Source organism: Tachyglossus aculeatus, chromosome 2 (genome assembly GCF_015852505.1).
Source record: "Tachyglossus aculeatus isolate mTacAcu1 chromosome 2, mTacAcu1.pri, whole genome shotgun sequence".
Lineage (NCBI taxonomy): Eukaryota > Metazoa > Chordata > Mammalia > Monotremata > Tachyglossidae > Tachyglossus > Tachyglossus aculeatus.
In genome coordinates this window covers 1,459,858-1,483,561 of record NC_052067.1, presented here as the reverse complement: position 1 = coordinate 1,483,561, position 23,704 = coordinate 1,459,858, and the positions used below count along the sequence as shown (strand labels likewise).

Sequence of the window (23,704 nt, the reverse complement as noted above, 5' to 3'; positions counted from 1 at the left end):
CTATTAGATAGAGCATAGGCCTGGGAATCAGAAGAGCTTCGGTTCTAATGCCAGCTCTGTCACTTTTCTGCTGTGTGATCTTGGGCAAGTCACTTCACTTTTCTAAGCCTCAGTTACCTCACCTGGAAAATGGGGATTAACAGTGTGACCCCCAAGTGGGACAGGGGACTGTGTCCAACCTGATTAACTTGTATCTACTCCAGTAATCAGTACAGTGCCTGGCACATAGTAAGCACTTAACAAATACCATTAAAAAAACAAAAGATTCTCTGATAAAGAGGGAGCAAAGTCTAAGAGAAGGAGCAGGGACCAGCAATCAGGAGACCCAAGTCGTAGTCCTAGCTCTGCCCCTGCACTGTAGCATGTCCTCAGACAAGTAACTTAACCTCTCCAGATCTTGGTTTTCTCCTCTGTAAAATGGGGAGATAATCCCTGCCTCCCAGGAATGCTGGGAGGACAAATGATATAAGCACTATCGTAGGGCTTTGGGAGAAGGAAAGGGCCACACAAATTTAAAGTGTTTCAGACAGGAGCCTTGACTACAGAGCCACACTGCCCCAAAGCCGCCGTGAAGCAGGGTACTTACCACAGGGCCTTCTTTGCCAGCAGGGCCCACATTTCCAGGGAAGCCAGGGAGACCCTAGAATACAAAAAAACCTCTCTCAGGCCCATGCTCTCACTGCTGCCTTGCAGAGGTTTAACTAAACACTTCAACCCATCACCCACATTCCCGGGCCCACCTTCCCTCCACCACCTTCAGACCAACGACCCATCCCCGTGCCCAGGCCCAGGCCCAGTCCCTGGTCCTGAGTTAGTCTTGGGGGCTGGTTTCCTGATCCGTATAAATTTGATACCGTTGAAATTAAGGCACACAGTCACCATGCCCCCTCCTACCTTACCTCGCTGATCTCCTACTACAACCCAGCCCTCACTCTTTGCTCCTCTAACGCCAACCTCTCTGTACCTTGATCTCATCTATCCTACTGCCAACCCCTCTCCCACGTCCTCCTTCTGGCCTAGAACCTTCTTCTCCTTCCTATCTGACAGACCACCACTCTCCCTACTCTCCCCACCTTCAAAGCTCTCCTAAAATAACATCTCCTCCAAGAGGCCTTCCTTGACTAAGCTCTCATTTCCCCTATTCACCCACCCTTCTATGAACTTGGGTCTGCACCCCTTAAGCTCTTAATATTCATCCCACCCCAAGCTCCACAGCACTTATGTTCATATCCTGATGCCTCAAGTCATTAATTTATTTTAATGCCCAAATGGAGTGCCCTGGCCTAGCCTACAAGGCAAGAGGAAGCTGAAGGACTTGGCCTCATTCCACCTCCCCATCTAGTCTGTAGGCTCCTTATGAGCAGGGACTATACTAATCTATACTAATCTGTTCTACTGTATTCATTCAACCATTCAGTTTTATTTATTGAGCGCCTACTGTGGGCAGAGCACTGTACTAAGCACTTGGAAAGTATAATACAGCAATAAAGAGAGGCAATCCCTGCCCACAATGGGCTTACACTTTCCCAAGTGCTTAGTTCATTGATCTGCACATAGTAAGTGCCCAATACATACCACTGACTGACTGAATAGACAAAAGAAGGGCAGAAGGAATGAATGCGTGGATGAATGCATGGATGGTGAATGAATGAATGCATGGATGAATGAATGCATGGATAAATGAATGAATGAAAGCACGGACGAATGAGTGAAGGAAGGAAAGAATGACTTGGCAAAGGCTATTTTATGAGGCAGTGGTCTGCTGGACACTCAGATGCCTCAGAAACTAAATCTACTAGGATCTGACCCAAAAGAGGCCCCATACCCCTTGTCCACCTAGACCCAAAGGTAGAGGGCCCTGCCCACCCATCACTGAAACTCACCCGTGGACCGACGAGCCCGGGTTCACCAGGGCGGCCAGTGTCTCCGGAGGGGCCTCGTGCACCAGCTGGTCCGGAGGAGCCTCGGTTTCCGGCGGGACCCTGCGGTATGCGGGGAGGGGGCAGGTGAGGGCTCAGACGGCTGCAGCCGAAGAAGGGGTGCAGAGCATGGGGGAGGTTTGGGGGCGTGGGTGGAATGGGGTGGGAGGTAGAGGAGGGAAGAGCCAACAACTCACCATGCCTCCAGCTCTGCCATCAGCTCCAGGAAGACCACGGGACCCAGGAACACCCTGCAGACAGCAACACCCTACAGGTCAGGGTCCTGGCTCCGCCAGTCGCCCCCCAAATTCTACCCCATCCAGGAATGAGGATCCCCAGAATGCAGGCAGGGCTCTCAAACCAACCTGGAAAGGTCTTTCCGCACACCCCCGAAACGACCCTCTTCCCCACCCAGCCCCAGACCAAATCAGAAACGGGAGCGTTGCCAGCCTTGGAGCAAAAATCTCAGCACAACGGGCCAAGAGCCTGCGTCAGCCAGGACCGTTAGCAATGCAGATTCAAAACAGATGTCCTGCAGCCTACTTTGCCTGGAAAATTGGAGCCCTCCAAGGCTCCAGGGCCTCACATGGAAAACCAGAGGCCCTGGGGCCTGTTGCCTCCCCCGAAAAACCGGAGGCCCCAGAGCTGGGGACTTACAGGGCCTGTGGCCTTGCCTGGAGAACTGGAACCCCCCAAGCCTCTGGCCTTGCCCAGTTTGGGTTGAGTTTGGGCTCTGTAGTGAATACTGTTCAGAAAGCTGGAGGACCTCAAACTCAGAGCCTAGAACCTACCCGAAGCCCTGCGGGGCCAGTGGGACCGGTGGAACCAGGTTCTCCATTGGGGCCTCTCTTTCCTTCCTCTCCATGAGGGCCGGGGGGACCTGGTGCTCCAGCAGCTCCCTGTTCCAAGAGAAGCGGGGAGGAGGAGAAGTCAGAGAAGGGAAGCAAGGGAGACCAGGGAAAGGAGGAGGGGGAGGTGGGAGCCGAGGTGCCGGGGATGGGGGAAACTGCGCTCGTGGCCAGAAACGCTAGGATTCATTGAATCACTCTATCGTATTTATTGAGCACTCACCGTGTGCAGAGCACTGTACTAAGTGCTTGGGAGAGTACAACTATAAACAGACACATTCCCCGCCCACAATGAGCTTACAGTCTAGAATGGGGGAGACAGACATTAACAGAAATAAATAAATTGCAGACACATATATAAGTGCTGTGTGGCTGGGTGGGGGGGGATGAATAAAGGGAGCGAGTCAAGGCAACGCGGAAGCGAGTGGGAGAAGAGGAAGGGGGGCTTAGTCAGGGAAGGCCTCTTGGAGGAGATGTGTCCTCAGTAAGGCTTTGAAGGGTGGGGCAGTCATTGCCTGATGGATTTGAGGAGGGAGGGTGTTCCAGGCCAGAGGCGGGACATGGGCAAGGGGTCGGCGGTGAGATAGACCAGATGGAGGCACAGTAGAAAGGATCGTAAGCACTCACCGGTTCTCCCTTGCCACCAGATTCTCCCTTAGAGCCGGCGGGACCAGGCTCTCCCTAAAGGCAAGCAAGAGACAAGCATCACTCGGGGGGCAGCCCATGCCCACCGCCCACTGCCCACGGCCCACAGCAGGCCACACATCACAGAGGACGATCCCAGGCTCTGATCGACTCCCTCCCGCTGCCAGTCTAGTGGACCTGGGGAGGGGGCGGGGGTCCCTGCCTAACTCACGGGAATCTCAACCCTCAGGAACAATAAATGGCTTTGGGGGACCAGAAAGGACTAGGGAGCTGGTGGGAGACAGAAAGAGGCTCCAGGGGCATGTGTGCATGGGTGTGTGCATCTATGCATGGTGCCTGGGTAGGCCTCTGTGCACACATGTAGGCATGAGTGCATACGTGGCGCCTGTGCATGACTGGACATTCATGTTTGTATATGGCCACGCACAGGGCTGGCATTGGCAGCATGGTGGAAGAAGAAAACGAAACATTTAAAATTGAGTGGTGGCAGGGATGGGGTGGGGCACTGGGGAGCAGGAGACTGGGGCACAAAGATGTGGTCAACGCGGTCACTTACAGCGAGTCCTCTTGGGCCGGAAGAGCCGGCTGGGCCGGAGGGTCCTGGGATACCTCGGGGTCCAGGCAGGCCGGGGGCTCCGGCCACACCTGGGAGACCCTGAGGGACAAAGTCAAACGTTGGGTGTCACGGCCCCTCCGGCCTCGCCCTCCCCCAGAGGTCCCTCTCCCCGTGCCCCCATCCCGATACTCACAGCTGCACCTTTCGCTCCAGCAAGGCCGTTGGCACCTGGGTTGCCCTGGGGAGAAAAGAAGAGAGACCTGTCTGCCACTGGAACCTTGGCTAACCCCCTCCCATCTCCCACCTCCCGCCGGCCCCTTCCAGCCCCCGCCCCCGAAGCCCAGGTACTCACAACAGGGCCAACGGGGCCTGTCACTCCAGGAAGGCCAATTTCCCCACGAGGCCCAGCAGGGCCAGCCGGACCGATATTCCCAACAGCTCCAAGTTCACCCTGGATGGAGCAAGAACACAGCCCAGTGAGGAGGCCAAGGGGCCGTCCGCCACTGCCACCAGAGGGCACGGCCATTTGGACAACAGTTCTGTGCCCCAAGCGCACCCTCTTTGACCAGCACGGTGCTGCCCGGACGCTGTGGGGAGGCCAAGACCCCTGCCCCCTCGGGGACCTGACCCTCTTCTATCAGCCTCAGTCTGCCAGGCCCAAGTCCCTGCTGTCCTATCTCAGTGGGTGGGTGGCGGGAAGAAGGGGGTGTCACCTCACTGTTTCTGCTCTGGCCAGTGCTTGTCCAGAGCCTGGAGTCATCTCAGACTGCCGGGCCTGGCCTCTCCATGGTGAATACAGCCCTTCCCTGTTGCCCCTACTGTTTGCTCACTCAGGGGTGCTCTGCGGAGTAGGTGTCAGAGACCCTAGGCCTCTTCCAGCAAAGCCAGAGTTTGGAGGGGACAAAGAAATGGCCAGCATCAGAGACCATTTAATGGTCCATCCCAATTCTAAAAAGTAAGAATAAGGTTCCCCTACTACCCAACTCCCTAGCATGCCTGAGAGGGGGAACAGAGAAGTCTGGGATCAAGTCATGCAGAATGCAACAGTGCAGACCAGCCAGGCCACAGGCCAATGTGATGGACAGGGAATGTCCTGCCTTCGTTCTGAAGGACAGATACCACTGTCTACTCTATGACTGAACCACTGAAGGGTGCTACTGGCCACAAGCTCCTCAGTGATGGCCCCCAGTCCACACATCATCATCACTGTGATGCTGCTCTCTTGCCTGTCCCTGCTGTTATCATTAATCCACCTCCTTCTAAGTCTCTGAGCTGGTGGGAAGGTCTATTTGGAGGAACTAAAATCCAGCGGGGTGTTATCAGGACCTGACTGGCCCAAGGCAAGCTTCAAAGGGGTCAAACAAAGCTGGACTCGGCAGGGCCGGTCCAAACTGGCAGTCCTTACCTTGGGGCCGGGGGCACCAGGGAATCCAGGTGGGCCAGCTGAGCCCAGGGGGCCCTAGGGAGAAGAGAAACACATGCATATTGAGGCGAATCCCGATGAGCATCCTCCTGGTGACCAGGAACACCAGCAGTAGACCACTTTGTGAATGGGTCACTGAGTAGGGCTACCGTGTCAGACTATCCTCCACCTCTGCTCTCTCCTCTCTCTCCACCTCCTATCCCTCTTTCCTCCCTCCCTGATTCCCTCATTTCTCCACCTCCCACCCCTCCCGCCCCTCCATCCCTGCTCCCCCTCCTACCCCTCTCCCCTCCAACCCTGCTTCTCTCGCTTCTCCACCTTCCAACCCACCCTCCCCCCCAACCAACCCCTGCCCTCCCGCTTCTCCACTTCTTACCTCTCTCTCTCCTCCATCCTCGCTCTCTCCTGCCTGTCTACTTCCCACCCCTCTCCCCTCCATCCCACTATCCCCATGCCTGCCACCGCCTTCTAGTACCCAAGCCTCTCAGGGCCGACACTCACAGCAGGTCCGATGGGGCCAACGCTGCCATCGCTTCCACGGGCACCCTGAGGTGGGCAAGAAATGGACCATCAGGCCTCAGAAGGGACCCCCACAGCCCAGCCTGGGCCCAGAGCCGGAACCCCAGAGTTGAACCCCAGAGTCAAAGCACTTACAGATGGGCCAGCTCCTCCAATGCGTCCTCTCTCACCCGGAAGGCCACGGGCTCCCTAGAAACAGAGATAAGAGGGACAAGGACATTCATTTTTTGGTGCCATTCAGGATTTGGAGTGTCCACGTGCCCATGTCCCCGTTCTGCATTCCAAGAGGTAGCAAGGAACTGGGAGTCAGAAGATCTGAGGTCATGTCCTGGGATTGCCCCTGGTCCGCTGTCTGACCTTGAGTAAATCACTAAGCCTCTCTGGGCCTCAGTTTCCTCCTCTGTGAAGTGGGGAGAATGATCCAGGTCCTTCTAATCTACCAGGGACATTGTGGGACAAATTGAGATGGTTGATACTAACATGCTTCGGGCTCATCAAACCTTCATTACTAATGGGAAAATGATGGAAGTGGAGGAGAGAGGAAGCTGCCATCTTGGGGGTCGAGGGGCCCTGGGGCTGAGGGGCGGCAATGAAAACACCCAACTGGGACCCACTGCTGTCACAGGACGATCCTTACCGATTGTCCAGGGCTTCCATTCTCGCCAGGTGCACCGGGCTCACCCTACCGGAGACAGAAACAGATTCTCAAGGGCTTGATCGTAACAGCTCCCGACTCTGATGTCTCTGAGCACCACTGGCAGACTCTCTGGGTCCCAGTACCCTCACTTGCCAGGAGGGAGTTGGATGGGGATTGGGTGGGTTGGGGTGGGGGTGGGCATGGGGCGGGGGAGGGCACCAAATCTGCCCCAGAACTGTCGTGATCCTTGCTGGGGGTTACTGGCAGGACCGGCTGTGATGCTGGGATGGGGCTGATGGGAGTTCTGACTTAGCTGAAATTGGCATCTGACTGAGCCTGGCAGGTGGGAGGGCCAAGGAACCGGGACAGATCCCCAGAGGAGATGGGGGGTGGGGGGAATTTTGGACGACAGGGGAGGGATGGATGGTGACAGTTACTTTGGCCTGCTGGCTCCCCCTCCCCCCCACCCATGTCTGCAGGCTGGCCCATCCTGGGCAATTTCCTTTCTGCTGGACTGTCCTCCCACCAGGTCTCATTTTCTTCACCCTGAGTGTGAACCTGCAGCCCCTTGTAGGCAGGGATCAGAGGCAAGAGGGGGAGGCAGCATGGGGGAGGGGGGATCAGGGTTATGGAGCACAAAGGCAAGAACCACGAGGAAAAGCTGGGGTTACCTTCACTCCTGGGGTACCGGGCTGGCCCTTCTGTCCATCTAAGCCATTGTGTCCCTGGGATGAGAGAGAGAGAAAGACAGACAAGCTTGATCAGGATGACTCTGACTGCCATCACTGGGCCAGAGACCCCTTGGACTTGGGGAGCAAGCAGGGGGCACAGACTGGTCAAAAGGACCAAAAGGACTGTAGGTGCGTGGTCAAACTGGCCCGCTTTGCTCGGGCAAGACATTCGGGTGATGCTGGGATTATGCCCATCCCAGCCCCACACCCACTCATCCATGTGTCCCAAATGACCTCCCTGCCCCGTGCCTGCCCATCAGAACCCCCGGTTGCCCTCCTGCCAAGACTGAATCGGAGTGACTCACCCGAATTCCCTTGAACCCAGGGAGCCCTGGAGTCCCGGGGAAGCCACGGGCACCCTGAAAAGAAACACAGACAGAAGGAGGTTCAACAGTCACCCGTGCCCAGAGGGCAAGGCGGAGGCAGCGCCTGCTGGGCCCCTCCCAGATCGCAGCCCATCAGAGGGACACGGCCAAACAGGGGAAGGTTGTGCCTTGAAGGCAGAGGCGTGCCTTTCATTTTTACTGTAGTTCCCAGGTCCCCAATAGAAGGAGCCCAGAACAATGTTCTGCATATAGTACAGTGCCCAGCCCACAGTAGGTGCTCAATAAGTATTGGTGTTGATGACGACAATGATGAATTGGACTTGAGGCGGCTCCCTGCTCTGATGTCGGCTCTCCCCACTCAAGCATGAACATCTTTAGCATTAAACTGGGAGTGGGAGAGACTAGGGACCATCTGTCCCCTTCAAGACGAACGGCCATGCATGGTGGGGTCAATTGGGTGGGGGGCCAAGAAGGCTGGCTGTGTCCACAGCCCCGGGAGGTCCTTCTGGTCCTGGGGCTTGGTCAGACCCCCGGGAAGGAAACCACCTCACCTGAGGTCCAACCACGCCTCTCTCACCGGAACGTCCAGGTTTGCCAGGATGACCCTAGAAGGTGGGAAAAGCACAGTTCAGTCCATCAGTTCTTCATTTACGGAGCCTGGGCCAAGTGCGGCCATCAAGGGCAGAGTCGCTGGGGCCTTGGGGTGCTGGTTCTCAGTTTGGACAGGTTGTGGGGAGGGGGAAACAGAATCTTTTCCCTAGGGAGCAGCAAACGCAGATCCTGCTTTGATGCACTCAGCGAGTGGCATATCAGGTAATAAGGCAGTTGGCTCGATGAGGCCAATTTCCAAAGTGGGGGAGTGATCTACAGCACAGGGAGCTCTCTGTAGAATGATCCATGAATGAGTGCTCATGGAGGGGCACTGGGGGAGAGATAGGGATGGGGAGGGGGTTGGTCTGCACTGGGTCACTGGGGGAAGAGTCAGTGATGGAGAGGGAAGAGTCAGAGGTGTTGGATGGTGTCCAGGAGGACAACCAGCACACCATTCTTCCAAGCACCCTGATGCCCCTGTTGGAAATGAAGTCCTGGGCTGGACACACGCTGACCCAGGAGCAGCCTTGCTCGTGGGCTGATGGGGAACAGCCAGCTGGAGCTGGAGAGTCTGAGGCCGGCTCAGAGCAGGGTGGGGCGGGAGGTGCAGTGAACTCACATCTTCACCAGACTTTCCAGGGGGTCCTGTGGGTCCACGGGAACCTGCAGGGCCCTAAAGGCAAGAGAAGCACACATCATCCCTCTCTCTCTGACCGGCCTCCCTCCCGCAACCCTGCCTCCAACTCATCCCAGCTTCCTGCTCTTCCTGGGCCCCAGCCTGCCTCGGCCTCCAACCCACCCCAGCCTCCAGCCTATCCTGGACTGCGGTCTGCCCCAGCCTCCAACCTTACTGGGCCAGAGCCTGCTCCAGCCTGCCCCGCCCTCCAGGCCATCCTGGTCTCCTGCCCACCCCAGCCTCCAACTCTCCCCAGCCTCCAGCCCGTCCTGACCTCCAGACCATCCTGGTCTCCTGCCCTTCCCAGCGTCCAGCCCCCTCCTACTGGCTCCAGCCACCTTTCAGCTCCAGCCCTCCCCAGTCTCCAGACCATGCTGGTGTCCCGCCCTCCCCAGTCTCTCATGGCCTGAAGACCATCCTGGTCTCCTGCCCTCCCCAGCCTCCAGCCCTCCAGCCTACCCTAGTAGCTTCCAGCCCTCCCCAGTCTCCAGACCATCCTGGTCTCCTGCCATCCCCATCCTTCAGTCCACCCCCACTTCCAGCCTGCCCTGGCCTCCACCTCCAAACCCAATGGGAAAAACTCACACTTTGTCCGGGCTCTCCGGGCTCTCCAGGTGGTCCTTGGAAGCCTTGAGAACCCTATGGAAGAGGAACAAACCTCCTGATGGTCAGATGTACAGTTCACCCACTCCTCACCCCACAGCAACACTCTACACCAAGGACCCAGGCCAATGTTCCATGCCACCCCACCCAGATACCCAACTCCCCCATTCTGCTCTACTTACTGGAGCACCGCTGGCACCGGGGGGCCCTCGAGGTCCCATCAAACCCTGTGAAAAAAAACCCACACGATTAACCCCCTGAGAACAGTCAACCGCTGACAGAATGGGACCTAGGCCTAAGACCAGATCATGGTACATCATTAAAGGGGAGAGAGTATGCATGTTGGCTAGTCTGATCCTAACCAAGAGAGAGGCAGTGTGTCTTAGTGGATAGAGCCCAGGGCTCAAAGTCAGAGGACTCAGGTTCTAGTCCCAACTCTTTCCCTAGCCAGCTGTGTGACCTTGGACAAGCCACTTCACCCCTCTGGGCCTCAATTTCCTCATCTACAATGGGGACAATAAACCTAGCCCTTCCCCGTGGCACAGGAGTACTGTGAGGGTAGAATGTGATAAGAAACTGGGAAGGGATTTGAGAAAAAGGATGCTCTTTTCAAATTCCAGGAATTAGTACCAGGCCCGATTCTGGGCCTGGATCGAGGTGAGTCTGGACCCGGGAATTGCCAGGAGGGAAAACTAGGGCTGAGAAGTGACTCACAAGGTGTCCGGCCCTTGGACCAGGACCAGGGAACAGCTCACCGGGAGCTGGGGGCAGACTGGAAACACACACAGCACAAGAAGCCAGGGCAAGGGGAGTGGCAGGGGGCCGGGGGAGGAAGAAGTAGGAGGGCGCTGCTCACCATTGGTCCTGGGCCCATATCTGCTGCTTTGGAACCATCATACTGAGCAGCGAAGTTCTAGAGGAGACAGAGAAAAGAAAACCATCAGTTCTGATCACAGAGCTCATCCTCTAACACCGACAAACATCACTCCTCCAATTTATCATTGCTCTGGGGAGATAGCGAAGACTGATGGAAAAAGGATAGGACTGCCAAAAGATCTGAGTTCTAATCCTGGTTCTGCCACTGGCCTGCTGCAGGACCTACATCAAGTCACTTAACCTCTCTGGGCCTCAGTTTGCCCCTCTAAAATGGAAGTAAAAGCCCCGCTCCCCTCTCCCTCCCTCCTGGACTGTGGGACAGGAACTGTGTACAATCTGATTATCCTCTATCTTCACGAGTGTTGAGCACAGAAAGAGCACTTTGTAAAAGTCCACCATAGTTTCATTATTATTAGTGCTTTGAGAGCAATTCCGATCTACAGGTCCTGGTTCACTCGTGGTTTCCTGATCTAGCTCAATGTGGGCAGGGAACTTGTCTGCCAACTCTGTTGTACTATACACTCCCAAATGCTTAGTACAGTGCTCTGCACATAGTAAGTGCCAAATAAATAAATAAATAAATAAATTGATTGATTGACCTGCCCCCTCCGCCCCTTTATCTAGGCCCCATTCCCCCCTGCTCTGAGCCCAAGCTGGCTGCCAGAAGGCTTTGTAACTGGCAGGAAGAGTCCATGTTCCAGGCAGAGAACCCACCCGGAGGTTGGTTCAAGCCGGGGAGGTTAAAGGTCACGGACATCCATCAACAGTCCAGGTCCAAATGCCAACCGTGCTTCCAAACTCTGGAAGAGCTAATGGGAGTCCGTTTTCTCCGGGGACTTCCTAGCTAGGTATACTCTCTCCCTTGCTAGATTCTAGTAAGAGAGGACAACCAGAGAAGAGGGATTCTGTAGGGTCTGGTTTGGGGTAGTTGGACCTCAGGCATCATGACTTTCCTGATGGACTCATGTATTTTTTCAGCTCTTGTCCATCCAAACATTTACCTATTCATCCCTCCCTCCACTCATCCATTCATTCAATATTGGGCACTTACTGCATTCAAAAATACTGAAGGAAATCAGATCAAACATCCCTGAGATGTCTAAGAAATGCTACTTCATTGAAAAATAGGTGATACTAGAAAGAATGAGGAGGCACCTGCTGAGTTATTTTGAACACTGGACTGAGCAATCATGTATCTGAGGTTCCCAAAAGCCTAGTACAGTACGCTGCTCAAAGCAGGTGCCTAGTACAGTGCCCTACCTACAAGAGGTACCCAGGACAGTTTTCTACTCACAGCAGGCGCCCAGTACAGAGCTCTGTGTACAGCAGGCACAGCCTAGTAGTAAAGATGCCCCGTGCCCCATAGCTCTCCAGGAGGGTAGCTGACCAGGCACAGGTGACTTGACCACACTTACAGGTGGCCAACAGAAGGGTCACTTACTCCTCCCACCAGCCCAGAGGCCGGCTCTCACTTTGGGGGAATTCTGTCCTTCGATATGCAAAGCGCAGCAAGGCCCCAGACACCCCCTTGTGCCCCCCAAACTCAGGCTGGACCCACTCAGCCCCAACTCTCAATTTCATGACTCCCAAACTGTAGCCTGGGGCCTCACCCAGAAGGGCAACTTGTCATTGCCTGTGGCTAGCAACCCCCATCAGTCAAGCGAGTGCTGTTCCTCTGAATGCCGCAGTGAAATCTGAGACTGCATATCAGATCCCAAAAGCTAGTTACAGGGTAAAAGATGCTTCTTCCTTGGATGAAGAAGATAGGGAAGCATTTTGGCCTAGGGGAAAAAGCACGGGCCTGGAGTCCAGAGGACCTGGGTTCTAATCCCACCTCTGCCACTTGGCTGCTATGGGACCTTGGGCAAGTAACTTAACTTCTCGAGGCCTCAGTTCCCTCATCTGTAAAATGGAGACTAAATACCTGTTCTCCTTCTTACTTACGGTGTGAGCCCCAAGTGGAACCTCATGATTTTTAATCTACCATAGTGCTTAGTATAGTGTTTGGCATATACACTATGGAGAAGCAGCATGGCTCAGTGGAAAGAGCCCGGGTTTGGGAGCCAGAGGTCATGGGTTCTAATCCTGGCTTCACCACTTGTCAGCTGTGTAACTTTGGGCAAGTCACTTCACTTCTCTGTGCCTCAGTTACCTCATCTGTAAAATGGTGATTAAGACTGTGAGCCCCACGTGGGACGACCTGATAACCTTGTATCTACCCCAGCGCTTAGAACAGTGCTTGGCACATAGTAAGCGCTTAACAAATACCACCATTATTATTATTATAGAGAGCACTTAAATACCACAGTTATGATTATTATTTTCATTACTATTACCTGCCTCTTTCACCCCTCCACCCCCCCCAACCCTGATCTCCCCCTCAACCTCCCCCCAACTCTTAACCCTGACCTTCCCCCACGTTTGACCCTGCCCAACCCCAACCTCTTCCACCCACTTCCCCGTGGGACAACATGATAACCTCCCCAGCGCTTAGAACAGTGCTTTGCACATAGCAATCCCTTAACATATACCATCATTATTATAATTATTAGAAGGGGCAAGATAGAAAACTTTCACAGCTCTGCCTCCGCCCCGGCAGACCACATCCACCTAAAAGAGGCACATCTCCCATCGGCTGCTTGGAACTGACTACGAAAAAGTTCCTCAAACCACTAAGGGAGGCCTGGAGCTTCGTCGCCCTCCCCTGCTTATTCCCTCCCGCCGTCCCCCATTCTTTGGAATTACAATGTTTCAAATAAAATATTCCAGGCGTGAGGCCAGGATTCCGGTTTGCGCCCCCTGCCGGTCTCCCGTGAAACAGACTCGGATGCTGCGCTTCGGACCGGGCCTCCCAAGCAAGGCCCGGAGATCCTTGAGATCCTTCCTAACCGGGAACGGCGGACCTTCTCCTTCACCTAGTGGTTTTCCCCACCTTCCTCCCCCTAAGGAACTCCCTCTCCAAGGAGGGGCCTTCTCGTGGGCAAGTCCTTATCAGAGGCTTGGCGACCCAGAAGATACACTGAATCCCCAAAGAGACTAAAGTAGCTTACTTACCCCGCCAAGACCCGGAGGGCCGGGAGGGCCGGGGGGACCCTGAGGTCCGTCTTCACCATCTCGGCCTGGTGGTCCTGGGAGACCCTAAGGGACCGAACAGTGACATTAGTGCCAAGCCACACAGAATCGACCCGCAGGCCAGTTGAACTCTCCATCCATCCACGCATCCATCCAGCATCCCAGTGGGGTTATTCAGCCTTTCCCCCACTTCTCCCCTGACTTTCCCACTTCAGAGAGATGAGGCTTGCTTCCCCAGAAAGTTCAAGGCACAATTAAAAATATAATAACTTTCCATTCACCCGGGCTCTATCTTCTGGGTTACCAGGTCTCTCTATTCTCTCTGACCCTCCCAGGCCTTGTCTGGTTCACGGGAGAAACTTTTCGAGATGGTAATCAGAGGGATTCAGGGGAGTTAGATGGTCCATCCTGGGTCTCTGGAGGAGAGTCAGGGGTGCTGGAGGGTCCGTGCTGGGTCACTGGTGGGGGAGGAGAAAGTCTGGGATGGAGAGGGGAGAGGCAGGGGTGTTGGATGGTCTGTGCTGGGTCACTGGGGGAGGGGCAGGGATGGAAAGGGGAGAGCCAGAGGGTGTTGTATGGTCCGTCCTGGGTAATTGTGGGAGAGTCAGGGATGGAGAGGGAAGAGTCAGGGGAGTTGGATGGTCTGTGCTGGGTCATTGGAGGCGATTCAGAGGTGGAGAGGGGAGAGTCGGGGTTTGGGCAGCCTGTGTTGGGTCACTGGGAAAGTCTGTGATAGGGGGAGTCTGAGATTGGTGTGGGGGATTGGGGGGGAGTATTTAGGACATTGTTCTTCCAAGCTTCCTAGAGCCACTGTGAGAGACAGTCCTGAGCCGGCAGACCAGCACTACCTGGTTTCCGTACTGAACTGGGCTACTTTTTGTTCTCCCTCTTAGGCGCACCAGGGCACTTCACAAAAAAACCGGGCATAGGACTGTGGTGTATTTGCTTTCCCCCATACCAAGCCACCAGTTCTGTGGGCCAAGGTGCGTTAGAGAAGCAGATACAGCGCTATCCCCCTCCGCCACGGGCGCAGATTTTAACCTGAGCTAACTAGGTGACCCCTCCCCCACGTGCCATCTCCCAAGGGCATTTGGTCAATCCTCAGTAGCCCGGGACGGCCCCGCTCCCTCACCCCCAAATCTACTCTACACCACCGCCAGTTACCCGGCTGCCGGTGGTGATTAGCTTCAGCCTTGCCTGTCTGGGCTAATTAGAGAGCATTTTGCTGTGTACTTGCGGGATAATTAGCACGTGCTAATCAGTGGACACCCAGTACACAGCCAAGTCCCAGCGAGGCAGGGGCTCTCCCAATGTTTCAAGAAGTAAAAAGCAGACCTCGGTGCCCAGCTAGCCTTAATCACTGGATTTTTAGAGGCGTGAACGAATTAAGTGGTCTTGGGAAAGAGAGGAATGCGGGTGATTTGTTAGAGCAGCAGGGATAGAGAATTATCTTCTCGTATGGGGATCTGTATTCTGTACCGGTTCGGTTATAAGAATGCCATTGCAGCGCTATACGGAGAGAGGGACGCAGTGGGAGGCAGAGATGGAAAATGACAGAGTCAGATAGAGAGGGAGACAGAGGCAGAAGGGGGGAAAGGGAGAGGAACAGAGGCAGGGAGCAAGAGAGACAGGATTGGAGTAGGCGATAGAGAGAGGGAGAGGGGCAGAGACAAACAGCAGAGGAGAGAGAATCTGAGGTGGGGAAAGAGGGGGAGAGGAACAGAAACAGAGAGAGATAACAGCACGGCATAGTGAATAGAGCACAGGCCTAGGAGTCAGGTCATGGGTTCTAATCCCACTCCACCACTTGTTTGCTGTGTGACCTTGAGCAAGTCACATCATTTCTCTGGGCCTCAGTTACCTCATCTGTAAAATGGGGATCGAGACTGTGAGCCCCATGTGGGACAGGGACTGTGTCCAACCAATTTGCTTATATCCACCCAGGCGCTTAGTACAGTACCTAGCACACAGTGAGCGCTTAACAAACACCATCATTATTATTATTTTTAGAAAGGGATAGGGACAAAGATGGAGGGAAGTAATAGTAATTCTGGCATTTGTTAAGTGCTTACTGAGTGCCAGGTACTGTACTAAGCGCTAGAGGGACAGAGATAGAAGGCGAGACGGAGGCAAAGTTGGGGACAAAGGGAGGGAGAGGAACAGAAACATAGGCAGAGGGAGGGAGAGAGACTGAGAAGAGGGAGAGACGGAGGGAAAAAGCTCCATTCGAACCTTTGTCTCTTACACTAAACACGCTACTGTTAACGAGCTAAATGCGGTAACCCACCGCAATGCAATTCCCGGTTTCCTAGCTTGCAGAATTCCAGACTCCACTCTCCCATCCATCCAGCCTGCCACAGCTCCAGCCCGGAATTCTTACCCTTTCTCCTCGGGGGCCTCTACCTCCCACTGGGCCCTGTGAGAAAGATAAAAGCATTTCAAGTTACAGAGGTTCCTTGGGAGCTGGCGGGGTGGGGGACTGGTGAGAGTCTAGTTCGAGATCCACCACTTTCCTGCTAGAATTTAACTTCCCTTGGCCTCACTTTACTCGCCTGTAAAATGGGGATAAACTACCTTCTCTCCCTCCCCTTTAGACAATAAGCCCAGTGGGGGACAGGGACTGTGTCTGATCTGATTGTTTGGTATCTACCCCAGTACTTAAGATAGTGCTTGGCACATAGTACAGGCTTAATAAATATTATTGTTAATAGTAGTAATATTTGCATAGACATCCCACCCTTCCCATCAAATCCTCTATCCCTGTTCTTTATTCCTCTGCTCATTTTCTATAAAAATAATAGACGCTCCTTGAGAAAATAACCGTCCAGCGTGAAAGCGAGGGAAGATTTCAGTAGCAAAATGACACAGGCCAAGCTCTTACATAAGAGCTCAAATGCAAGGCAAAGCTTCTCCCTCCCTCTTAGACTATGAGCTCCATGTGGGACCAGTACTTTGTCCAACCTGGGTTTTCTTTGTTTGTGTCTACACTCATGCTTAGTCCAGTGCTTGGCACATAATAAGTGCTAAACCAATACCATTATTATTTTTGTTATTATAATTCTTATTGTTATTAGAATGCCCTCCACTAACCTGTGGAAACCAAAGCCCTTTCTAGAACAAGCCCCATCAGTTTGCGGTTACATGGGTCTCCATTTTTCCGAACTTTAAGGCAATCATTAACAGTGTTGAAAGCTCTCTCCCTTAAGCCGTCCTTAGTTTAACTTGAAATATTAGGCTATTTTCTCCCCAGCCCCTCTTATGGTTTTTGGGGGGAGGTCCAAATTATAACAAAGACTTTAAAACTAGCCACGGAGGATTAAATTCTCACTTACCCTTCGTCCTCGGGGGCCCTGGAAAGGAACGGGGGAAAAAAGGGTGGTTAGGAAGAGAAGCCCAGCCCAGCGTTGTCCAGAGAACGCAGAGCCGCCCTCCCGCAGCCCTCCCCTCCAGCCGCCCACCCCAGCTCCTCCGCCCTCCCTTGCGGCCAAGCCCTGGAGCCCTGCCACTCGCCCGGGAAAAGTCGAGCCCGGTGGGGTCGTGACTGTCCCGAAATTCGTGGCCAGGACGGGACGACGAGCGAGTGAAGATAAAACGCGCAGAAGGGGCCAAGCCAAACCCACCTGAGGGTCCCAGAGGTCCTCCGGAGGGAGCAGAAAGGATGCAGTCGCCTGCCTCTTCCTGCCCTCCTCTTCTTTCCTCTCTTCCCCCTCTCTCCTGTCACCCTCTGTTTTCTTCTCTCGCCTCCTCGCTCTTCTTTCCTCTCTCCCTTTCTCTCTGCTTCTTCTTTCCTCTCTCCGTTTCTCTCCCCTTCTGGTCCCTCTGCTCTCTCCCCCTGTGCTTTCCTCTCTCCATTTCTCTCTCTCCTAGTAGTATCTACTCTTGTGCTTTCCTTCCTCCCTCTGTCCTCTCCCTTTCTCCCTCTGTTCTCTCCCTTTCTCACTCCCCTCTGCTTTCCTCTCTCCCTCCCCCTCTCCTCCCTCCCCTTCTCTCTCTCCCTTCCTCGCTCCTTTGCTCCCTCCACCCTTGTCCTCTCTAACTGGTGGGTGTCAAGACTAAATTCTGGCATCATTATTTACTTTTCACGTTATTTCCTCTTACGAAGACAGCGTCAGAAGCAAACCCAGCCCCTTTTCAGGAAAGAGGGGGTGGGGGCACTTTCTCTGACGGAGACTGGGTGCTTTCCTGACCCCTCCCCAAGGCGTGGGAACTCACAGGTAGATAAATGCCAGCTCTTCCTCCTTCCCACCATCCCCACCCACCGCCGACCCCTTTTTCTGATAAGCCTGCTTATTCTAACCATTGCTGTGACAGAAGTAATGCAAATGATGATACTGACCTCATTTACCGCTGTAGGAGAGAAAAGGAAAAAGGGAACAGAGTTACTATCTGTTAAGACGCTCTTGGGCAGATTGTCACTCTTGTATGTATGTCTATTCAATTGCTCTTTCAGTTGCTTAGGGCTACAACTCCCAGAAATATTTTTATATTTTTCTCCCTCATTAGAGTGAAAGGTCCTTGTGGGTAGGTAATGTATACCTTGGTTATTCTGTTCTTCTCAAACACCTAGTACAATGCACTGCAACCAAAGGTTGCTCAATAGATCTTACTATTACAATGACCTCTACTACTTTTACTACTAGGGCAGCTGATATTTAACTAGTGAGCCTTGGGACCTCCAGGTTGGGACCCTCCTTGTTGAGTGGAAACTCAATGAGAGGGTGGTCTGTGGAGAGGGGAAGAGAGTAGGGATGGCTGAGTTTCAGTAGCGTTGAAGGGAACATTGAATTCTTTACCCTCTAAATGGATCCAAGCTTATACTTGAAGAGACCTTCAGGCCCTGCCCACAGTGGCCCAATGGTTCACTGGTTGACAGAAGCGGGCTTGGGGCCCTGAATTTGGAAGCCAACAGATGATGGAAAATTGAAAGTCCCCCATCCCCGGCCCCACTTCACGGACAACTTGTCCAGGTTTCTTGCAGGGACATGGAACGGTGCTTTGCATAGAGTAAGTGCTCAATAAATACTACTGATTCCTGACAGTTGAGAGAAGAACAGTCCTGTTGGCCTGAATTTGGAAGTCAACAGGTGTTGAGAGCTTTGAGTCCCCCATCATCTCCCCCCACCACTTTATGGCACGTCTGCCCAGGTTTCTTGCAGGGAGGTGCTTAGTACAGTGCTCTGTACAGTGTAAGTGCTCCATAAATAGTATTGATGATTTTCTGACAGTTCAGAGAGAATAGACTCTCTCTGAGGATGAAGTTGATTTGGGGTGCTCTATCTGGGCCTCATTTCCCATTTTCCTAACATCCTGTTGCTTTAAAAGGGATGCGTCATTGTGCTCCCCAGTTCAGCTTCCAAAAGCAAACTGGTTTGTTTGAAAACAAGGAAGCTTCCAGCTGGGCATCATAGCAGTTTAGCTAGGTTTAGAATGGCTTCCATATACAGCAGTGAGTAGGTGCCAAAATACAGACGGTCTCTGGTTGCGCGAGTGAGAGAAACCAGCCATCCTTCCTCTTCTCTAAAGCCATTTCACCAGAATGGAAATCGGAGGAGAGATTTGCTGAGATGATCTCTAAGATGAAGTCTCCTATCAACAGGTCAAAATCCTGCCTAAAAAGGAACCCAAGATGAGTCATTAAACCAAAATGAAGAAGCCTTTCTCTAGGTCGCCAGAGGGAGGAAAGATCTATGGATACTCTAGCTGAATGGTATTATGTGGAGAGTGGGGAGGATGAGGAATTCCGGGAGTTTGGAGAATTGTAAAAAAGAAAGTGTGGCTGTGGATCCCAGAGTGTTGGATGTCCTTATTGGCTGATTTCCCCATGCTCTGAGTGGTCGGGGAGCCCCATAGTCTGAGCTGGAGCCTGAGGGGTCATTCTGTGCTGGGGGTGAGCAGCCTCCACACAGATGGGCTGGGCTGTGGAGATCAAATCCAGGATCGCTTGGGAGCCAGTGGTGACAATAACCCTTGAGCCTAGTACAGTGCTAAGCGCTCAGTACAGTGCTTTGCACACAGTAAGCTCTCAATAAATACGATTGAATGAATGAATGACCTCCCAGGGTCCAAATAGACTGGATGTCATAGCGCTGCAATGCCTAATATACAGCATGGCTGTATCTGCCTGCCAGTCACTGGGGCTTGTGGATAACGGGGACTGACCGTCTGAGTAGTAATACCATCATCATCATCAATCGTATTTATTGAGCGCTTACTATGTGCAGAGCACTGTACTAAGCGCTTGGGAAGTACAAATTGGCAACATAATACCACGAGGAGTGATGGTATTCACTGAGCACCCCGCTTGGTGCGATGCACTGTACTAAGCGCTTGGGAGGGCTCAGGTTCTGAGGGTCCTTATTGGGTGGGGATCCTAGGTTGGGTTTGGACATGGATTTCGGGAGCAGTCGGGAGAAAAAGCAGGCGGTCTCCAATGGTGGGCCAATAGAGGAGGAGGGAGAGAGGGAGGGAACGGCCTAAGGCGTGGACAGGGAATCCACAAGGGGGCGCTGTTGAGGAGGAGGGCGTCCAAATGGTTTTCGTGACGCTAATGCACTTTCCAGGCGACCTCCTGGGAAATCCCTTTTACTTTTCCAGAAGTTGCATTTCCTCCTTCCAGCACAGGAGACATAGAGGGGGCCCCCGCAGGACTGCTTTCCTCGTTAATCAATCAATCCATCGTATTTATTGAGCTCCTACTGTGCTCAGGGCACTGTACTGAGCGCTTGGGAGAGTGCAGTGTAACCGAGTTGGTAGACACGTTCTCTGCCCAGAAGGCTCTTGCAGGGTAGAGGGAGTTTACGCTATGGAGGGAGTTTATAGTCTAGAGTCTTTAATAGGGGTGGTTCTGACTCAGAGCTAGTTTTCCTTTGTGAGAGGTGGGCGGGTGAGTAGGAGGAGGGGAGGGGGCTGGAGGGTGAGTGGGAGGTTGGGGGTGAGGGTGGATGCGGGAGCCCCAGCTGCCCTGAGTTGTGAGCCTTCCTCAATCAATCATCAATCGTATTTATTGAGCGCTTACTGTGTGCAGAGCACTGTACTAAGCGCTTGGGAAGTACAAGTTGGCAACATATAGAGACAGTCCCTACCCAACAGTGGGCTCACAGTCTAAAAGTGTGGGCTCACAGTCTAAAAGAGTGGGCTCACTCCCTCCTTCCTCGCGCACAAGCCAGGGTCCAGATGTGCATTATTATTATTATTATTGTAATTATTATTATTATTATGGTATTTGTTGAGGGCTTACTATGTGCCAAGCACCGCTCTAAGCGCTGAGGTAGATAAAAGGTAATAGGATTGTCCCACGAAGTGCTCACAGTCTTAATCCCCATTTTGCAGATGCGGTAACTGAGGCCCAGAGAAGGTAAGGGGCTTGCCCAAAGTCACTCAGCAAGCAAGTGGCGGAGACGGGATTAGAACCCACGTCTTCTGACTCCTAAAGCCGTGCTCTTTCCACTAAGCCACGCTGCTACATAATAATAATAATTGTGTTTTTTGTGCCAGGCACTGTACTAAGCGCTGGGGTGGATCCCCCTTCTAGACTCTGAGCCCGTTGTCGGGCAGGGATTGTCTCTATCTGTTGCCCGAATTGTACTTTCCAAGCGCTTAGTACAGTGTTCTGCACACAGTACGCGCTCAATAAATACGACTGAATGAATGAATACAAGTAAATCATGTTGGACAAGGTCCCTGTCCCGCATGGGGCCCCTGGGCGGGGTCGGGGGTCTCCAGAACATCCTCAGGAGCTGTAAGAGACGACCCCGGGGGTGGGGGGCTGCTGGGGAGGAGTGGGAGGGGTCTCCTTTGAAAGTATAAAAAGGTCAGGACTGCTCAGGACGGCAAGTGTCCGGGTTAAAGGGGTTCCCTCCGTCTAGGGGGGCAGAGAGTGGGCGAGGGAGCCCTCAGACTTTTCAGGGAATTGGTCTCCTGCCCTCCTGTGCCATAGAGGGAAGCAGCGTGGCTTAATGGAAAGAGCCCGGCTTGGGAGTCAGAGGTCGTGGGTTCTAATCCCGACTCCGCCATTTGTCAGCTGTGGGACTTCGGGTAAGTCACTTCTCTGTGTCTCAGTTACCTCAACTGGAAAATGGGGATGAAGCCTGTGAGCCCCACGTGGGACACCCTGATAACCTTGTATAATAATTAATAAATAATTATGGTATATATTAAGCGCTTACTATGTGCCAAGTACTGTTCTAAGCGCTGCGGTAGACACAAGGTAATCAGGTTGGCCCACATGGGGCTCACAGTCTTCATCCCCATTTTAATCAATCAATCGTATTTATTGAGCGTTTACTGTGTGCAGAGCACTGTACTAAGCGCTTGGGAAGTACAAGTTGGCAACATATAGAGACAGTCCCTACCCAACAGTGGGCTCACAGTTGGTAACTGAGGCACCGAGAAGCAAAATGACTTGCCCAAAGTCCCACAGCTGACAAGTGGCAGAGCCGGGATTAGAACCCACGACCTCTGACTCCCCAGCCCGGGATCTTTCCACTAAGCTACACTGCTTCTCTATCTACCCTGGTGCTTAGAACAGTGCTCGGCACATAGTAAGCGCTTAACAAATGTCATCATTATTATTATTATTCATTATTATTTTCTGTGCCTCAGTGACCTCGTCTGTAAAATGGGGATTAAGACTTTGAGCCCCACGTGGGACAACCTGATCACCTTGTATCTACCGCAGCGCTTAGAACAGTGCTTGGCACATAGTAAGCGCTTAACAAATGTCATCATTACTATTATTCTTTATTATTTTCTGTGCCTCAGTGACCTCGTCTATAAAATGGGGATTTTAAGACTTTGAGCCCCAGGTGGGACAACCCGATCACCTTGTATCTACCCCAGCGCTTAGAACAGTGCTCGGCACCTAGTAAGCGCTTAACAAATGTCATCATCCTTATTATTATTCATTATTATTTCCTGTGCCTCAGTGACCTCATCTGTAAAATGGGGATTTTAAGACTTGGAGCCCCAGATGGGACAACCCGATCACCTTGTATCTACCCCAGCGCTCAGAACAGTGCTCGGCAGCTAGTAAGTGCTTAACAAATGTCATCATCCTTATTATTATGCATTATTATTTTCTGTGCCTCAGTGACCTCGTAAAATCCCCTGTAAAATGGGGATTTTAAGACTTTGAGCCCCAGGTGGAACAACCCGATCACCTTGTATCTACCCCAGCGCTTAGAACAGTGCTCGGCACCTAGTAAGCACTTAACAAATGTCATCATCCTTATTATTATTTTCTGTGCCTCAGTGACCTCGTCTGTAAAAAAGGGATTTTAAGACTTTGAACCCCAGGTGGAACAACCCGATCACCTTGTATCTACCCCAGCGCTTAGAACAGTGCTCGGCACCTAGTAAGCGCTTAACAAATGTCATCATCCTTATTATTGTTCATTATTATTTTCTGTGCCTCAGTGACCTCGTCTGTAAAAAAGGGATTTTAAGACTTCGAGCCCCAGGTGGGCCAACCTGATCATCACCATCATCATCAATCGTATTTATCGAGCGCTTACTATGTGCAGAGCGCTGTCCTAAGCGCTTGGGAAGTACAAATTGGCAACACAATCAGCCATAGTGTTCGGCACATAGTAAGCGCTTAACAAATACCATCATTATTAGTATAGAGGGGAGAGGAGGAGGGGGGGAGGTGGAGTCCCGGGAACTCTTCCCCCGGCTTTCGGCGGCTAGGTGGGAGTCCCCCCACCCCCTGAAGCAATCCCCCCGCCACCGCCCCAGCCCGGGCAGCACCACCGACCTTGACACGTCGCTAGGTACACAGTCACTGCGAGCAGCAACCAAATCCGGGGGTCCACAAAGCTGAGCATGGCTGTCCGTGGCTCATGCAGACTCCTTGGGACGCTGGAGCCCTCGGGCTGGCCGGAGGGCGAGGCGGTGGCGACCTAACGGGGCCCTCGGACCCGCCCGGCTGCGGTGATGCTAACAGGCCCCGGCCCCAAACCTCCCCCTTTATACCGCAGGAGGGTCCCTCCGACGGCTCCCCGGCCAATGGGGAGAGGGGGAGACGAGGGGTGGGCCACCGGGCCCGGGGGCCCCCCAAGCCCGCCACATGCTCGCCAAGGCCGCGGCCGAGGGAGGGGCCTGGTGACGGGGCGCCGCTCTTAAATTAGTTCCATTCTTTTTGAGGACGTGGACACTTTGAGGCATGAAAAAGGAAAATCTGAGTCGGTGCCCGGCCGCCCTCCCCTTCTGCCGCGTTGGGATGCGACCCCGGGGCTATTTATAAGCCCCCGTTCTCCAGCGGGGGACTTGGAGGGGGGAGAGG

General features: G+C 53.3%; 1 protein-coding gene across 1 annotated transcript in view; it reads right to left on the bottom strand.

Moving 5' to 3' along the window:
* COL1A2 (collagen type I alpha 2 chain) overlaps nt 1-23,355 on the bottom strand; it is a 51,370-nt gene extending 28,015 nt beyond the window's left edge. The window contains exons 1-24 of the mRNA XM_038761261.1: nt 23,177-23,355; nt 17,759-17,769; nt 16,755-16,772; nt 15,803-15,838; nt 13,405-13,488; nt 10,331-10,387; nt 9,657-9,701; nt 9,457-9,510; nt 8,815-8,868; nt 8,156-8,209; nt 7,584-7,637; nt 7,219-7,272; nt 6,548-6,592; nt 6,046-6,099; nt 5,893-5,937; nt 5,374-5,427; nt 4,321-4,419; nt 4,162-4,206; nt 3,969-4,067; nt 3,395-3,448; nt 2,711-2,818; nt 2,117-2,170; nt 1,884-1,982; nt 587-640 (exon numbers count right to left, since the gene is read on the bottom strand). Coding sequence (XP_038617189.1) covers nt 587-640; nt 1,884-1,982; nt 2,117-2,170; nt 2,711-2,818; nt 3,395-3,448; nt 3,969-4,067; nt 4,162-4,206; nt 4,321-4,419; nt 5,374-5,427; nt 5,893-5,937; nt 6,046-6,099; nt 6,548-6,592; nt 7,219-7,272; nt 7,584-7,637; nt 8,156-8,209; nt 8,815-8,868; nt 9,457-9,510; nt 9,657-9,701; nt 10,331-10,387; nt 13,405-13,488; nt 15,803-15,838; nt 16,755-16,772; nt 17,759-17,769; nt 23,177-23,246 — 1,401 coding nt within the window. The 5' untranslated portion in view covers nt 23,247-23,355. The remainder of the gene's footprint in view (nt 1-586; nt 641-1,883; nt 1,983-2,116; nt 2,171-2,710; nt 2,819-3,394; nt 3,449-3,968; nt 4,068-4,161; nt 4,207-4,320; nt 4,420-5,373; nt 5,428-5,892; nt 5,938-6,045; nt 6,100-6,547; nt 6,593-7,218; nt 7,273-7,583; nt 7,638-8,155; nt 8,210-8,814; nt 8,869-9,456; nt 9,511-9,656; nt 9,702-10,330; nt 10,388-13,404; nt 13,489-15,802; nt 15,839-16,754; nt 16,773-17,758; nt 17,770-23,176) is intronic.
* Nucleotides 23,356-23,704: the final 349 nt, after the last annotated feature.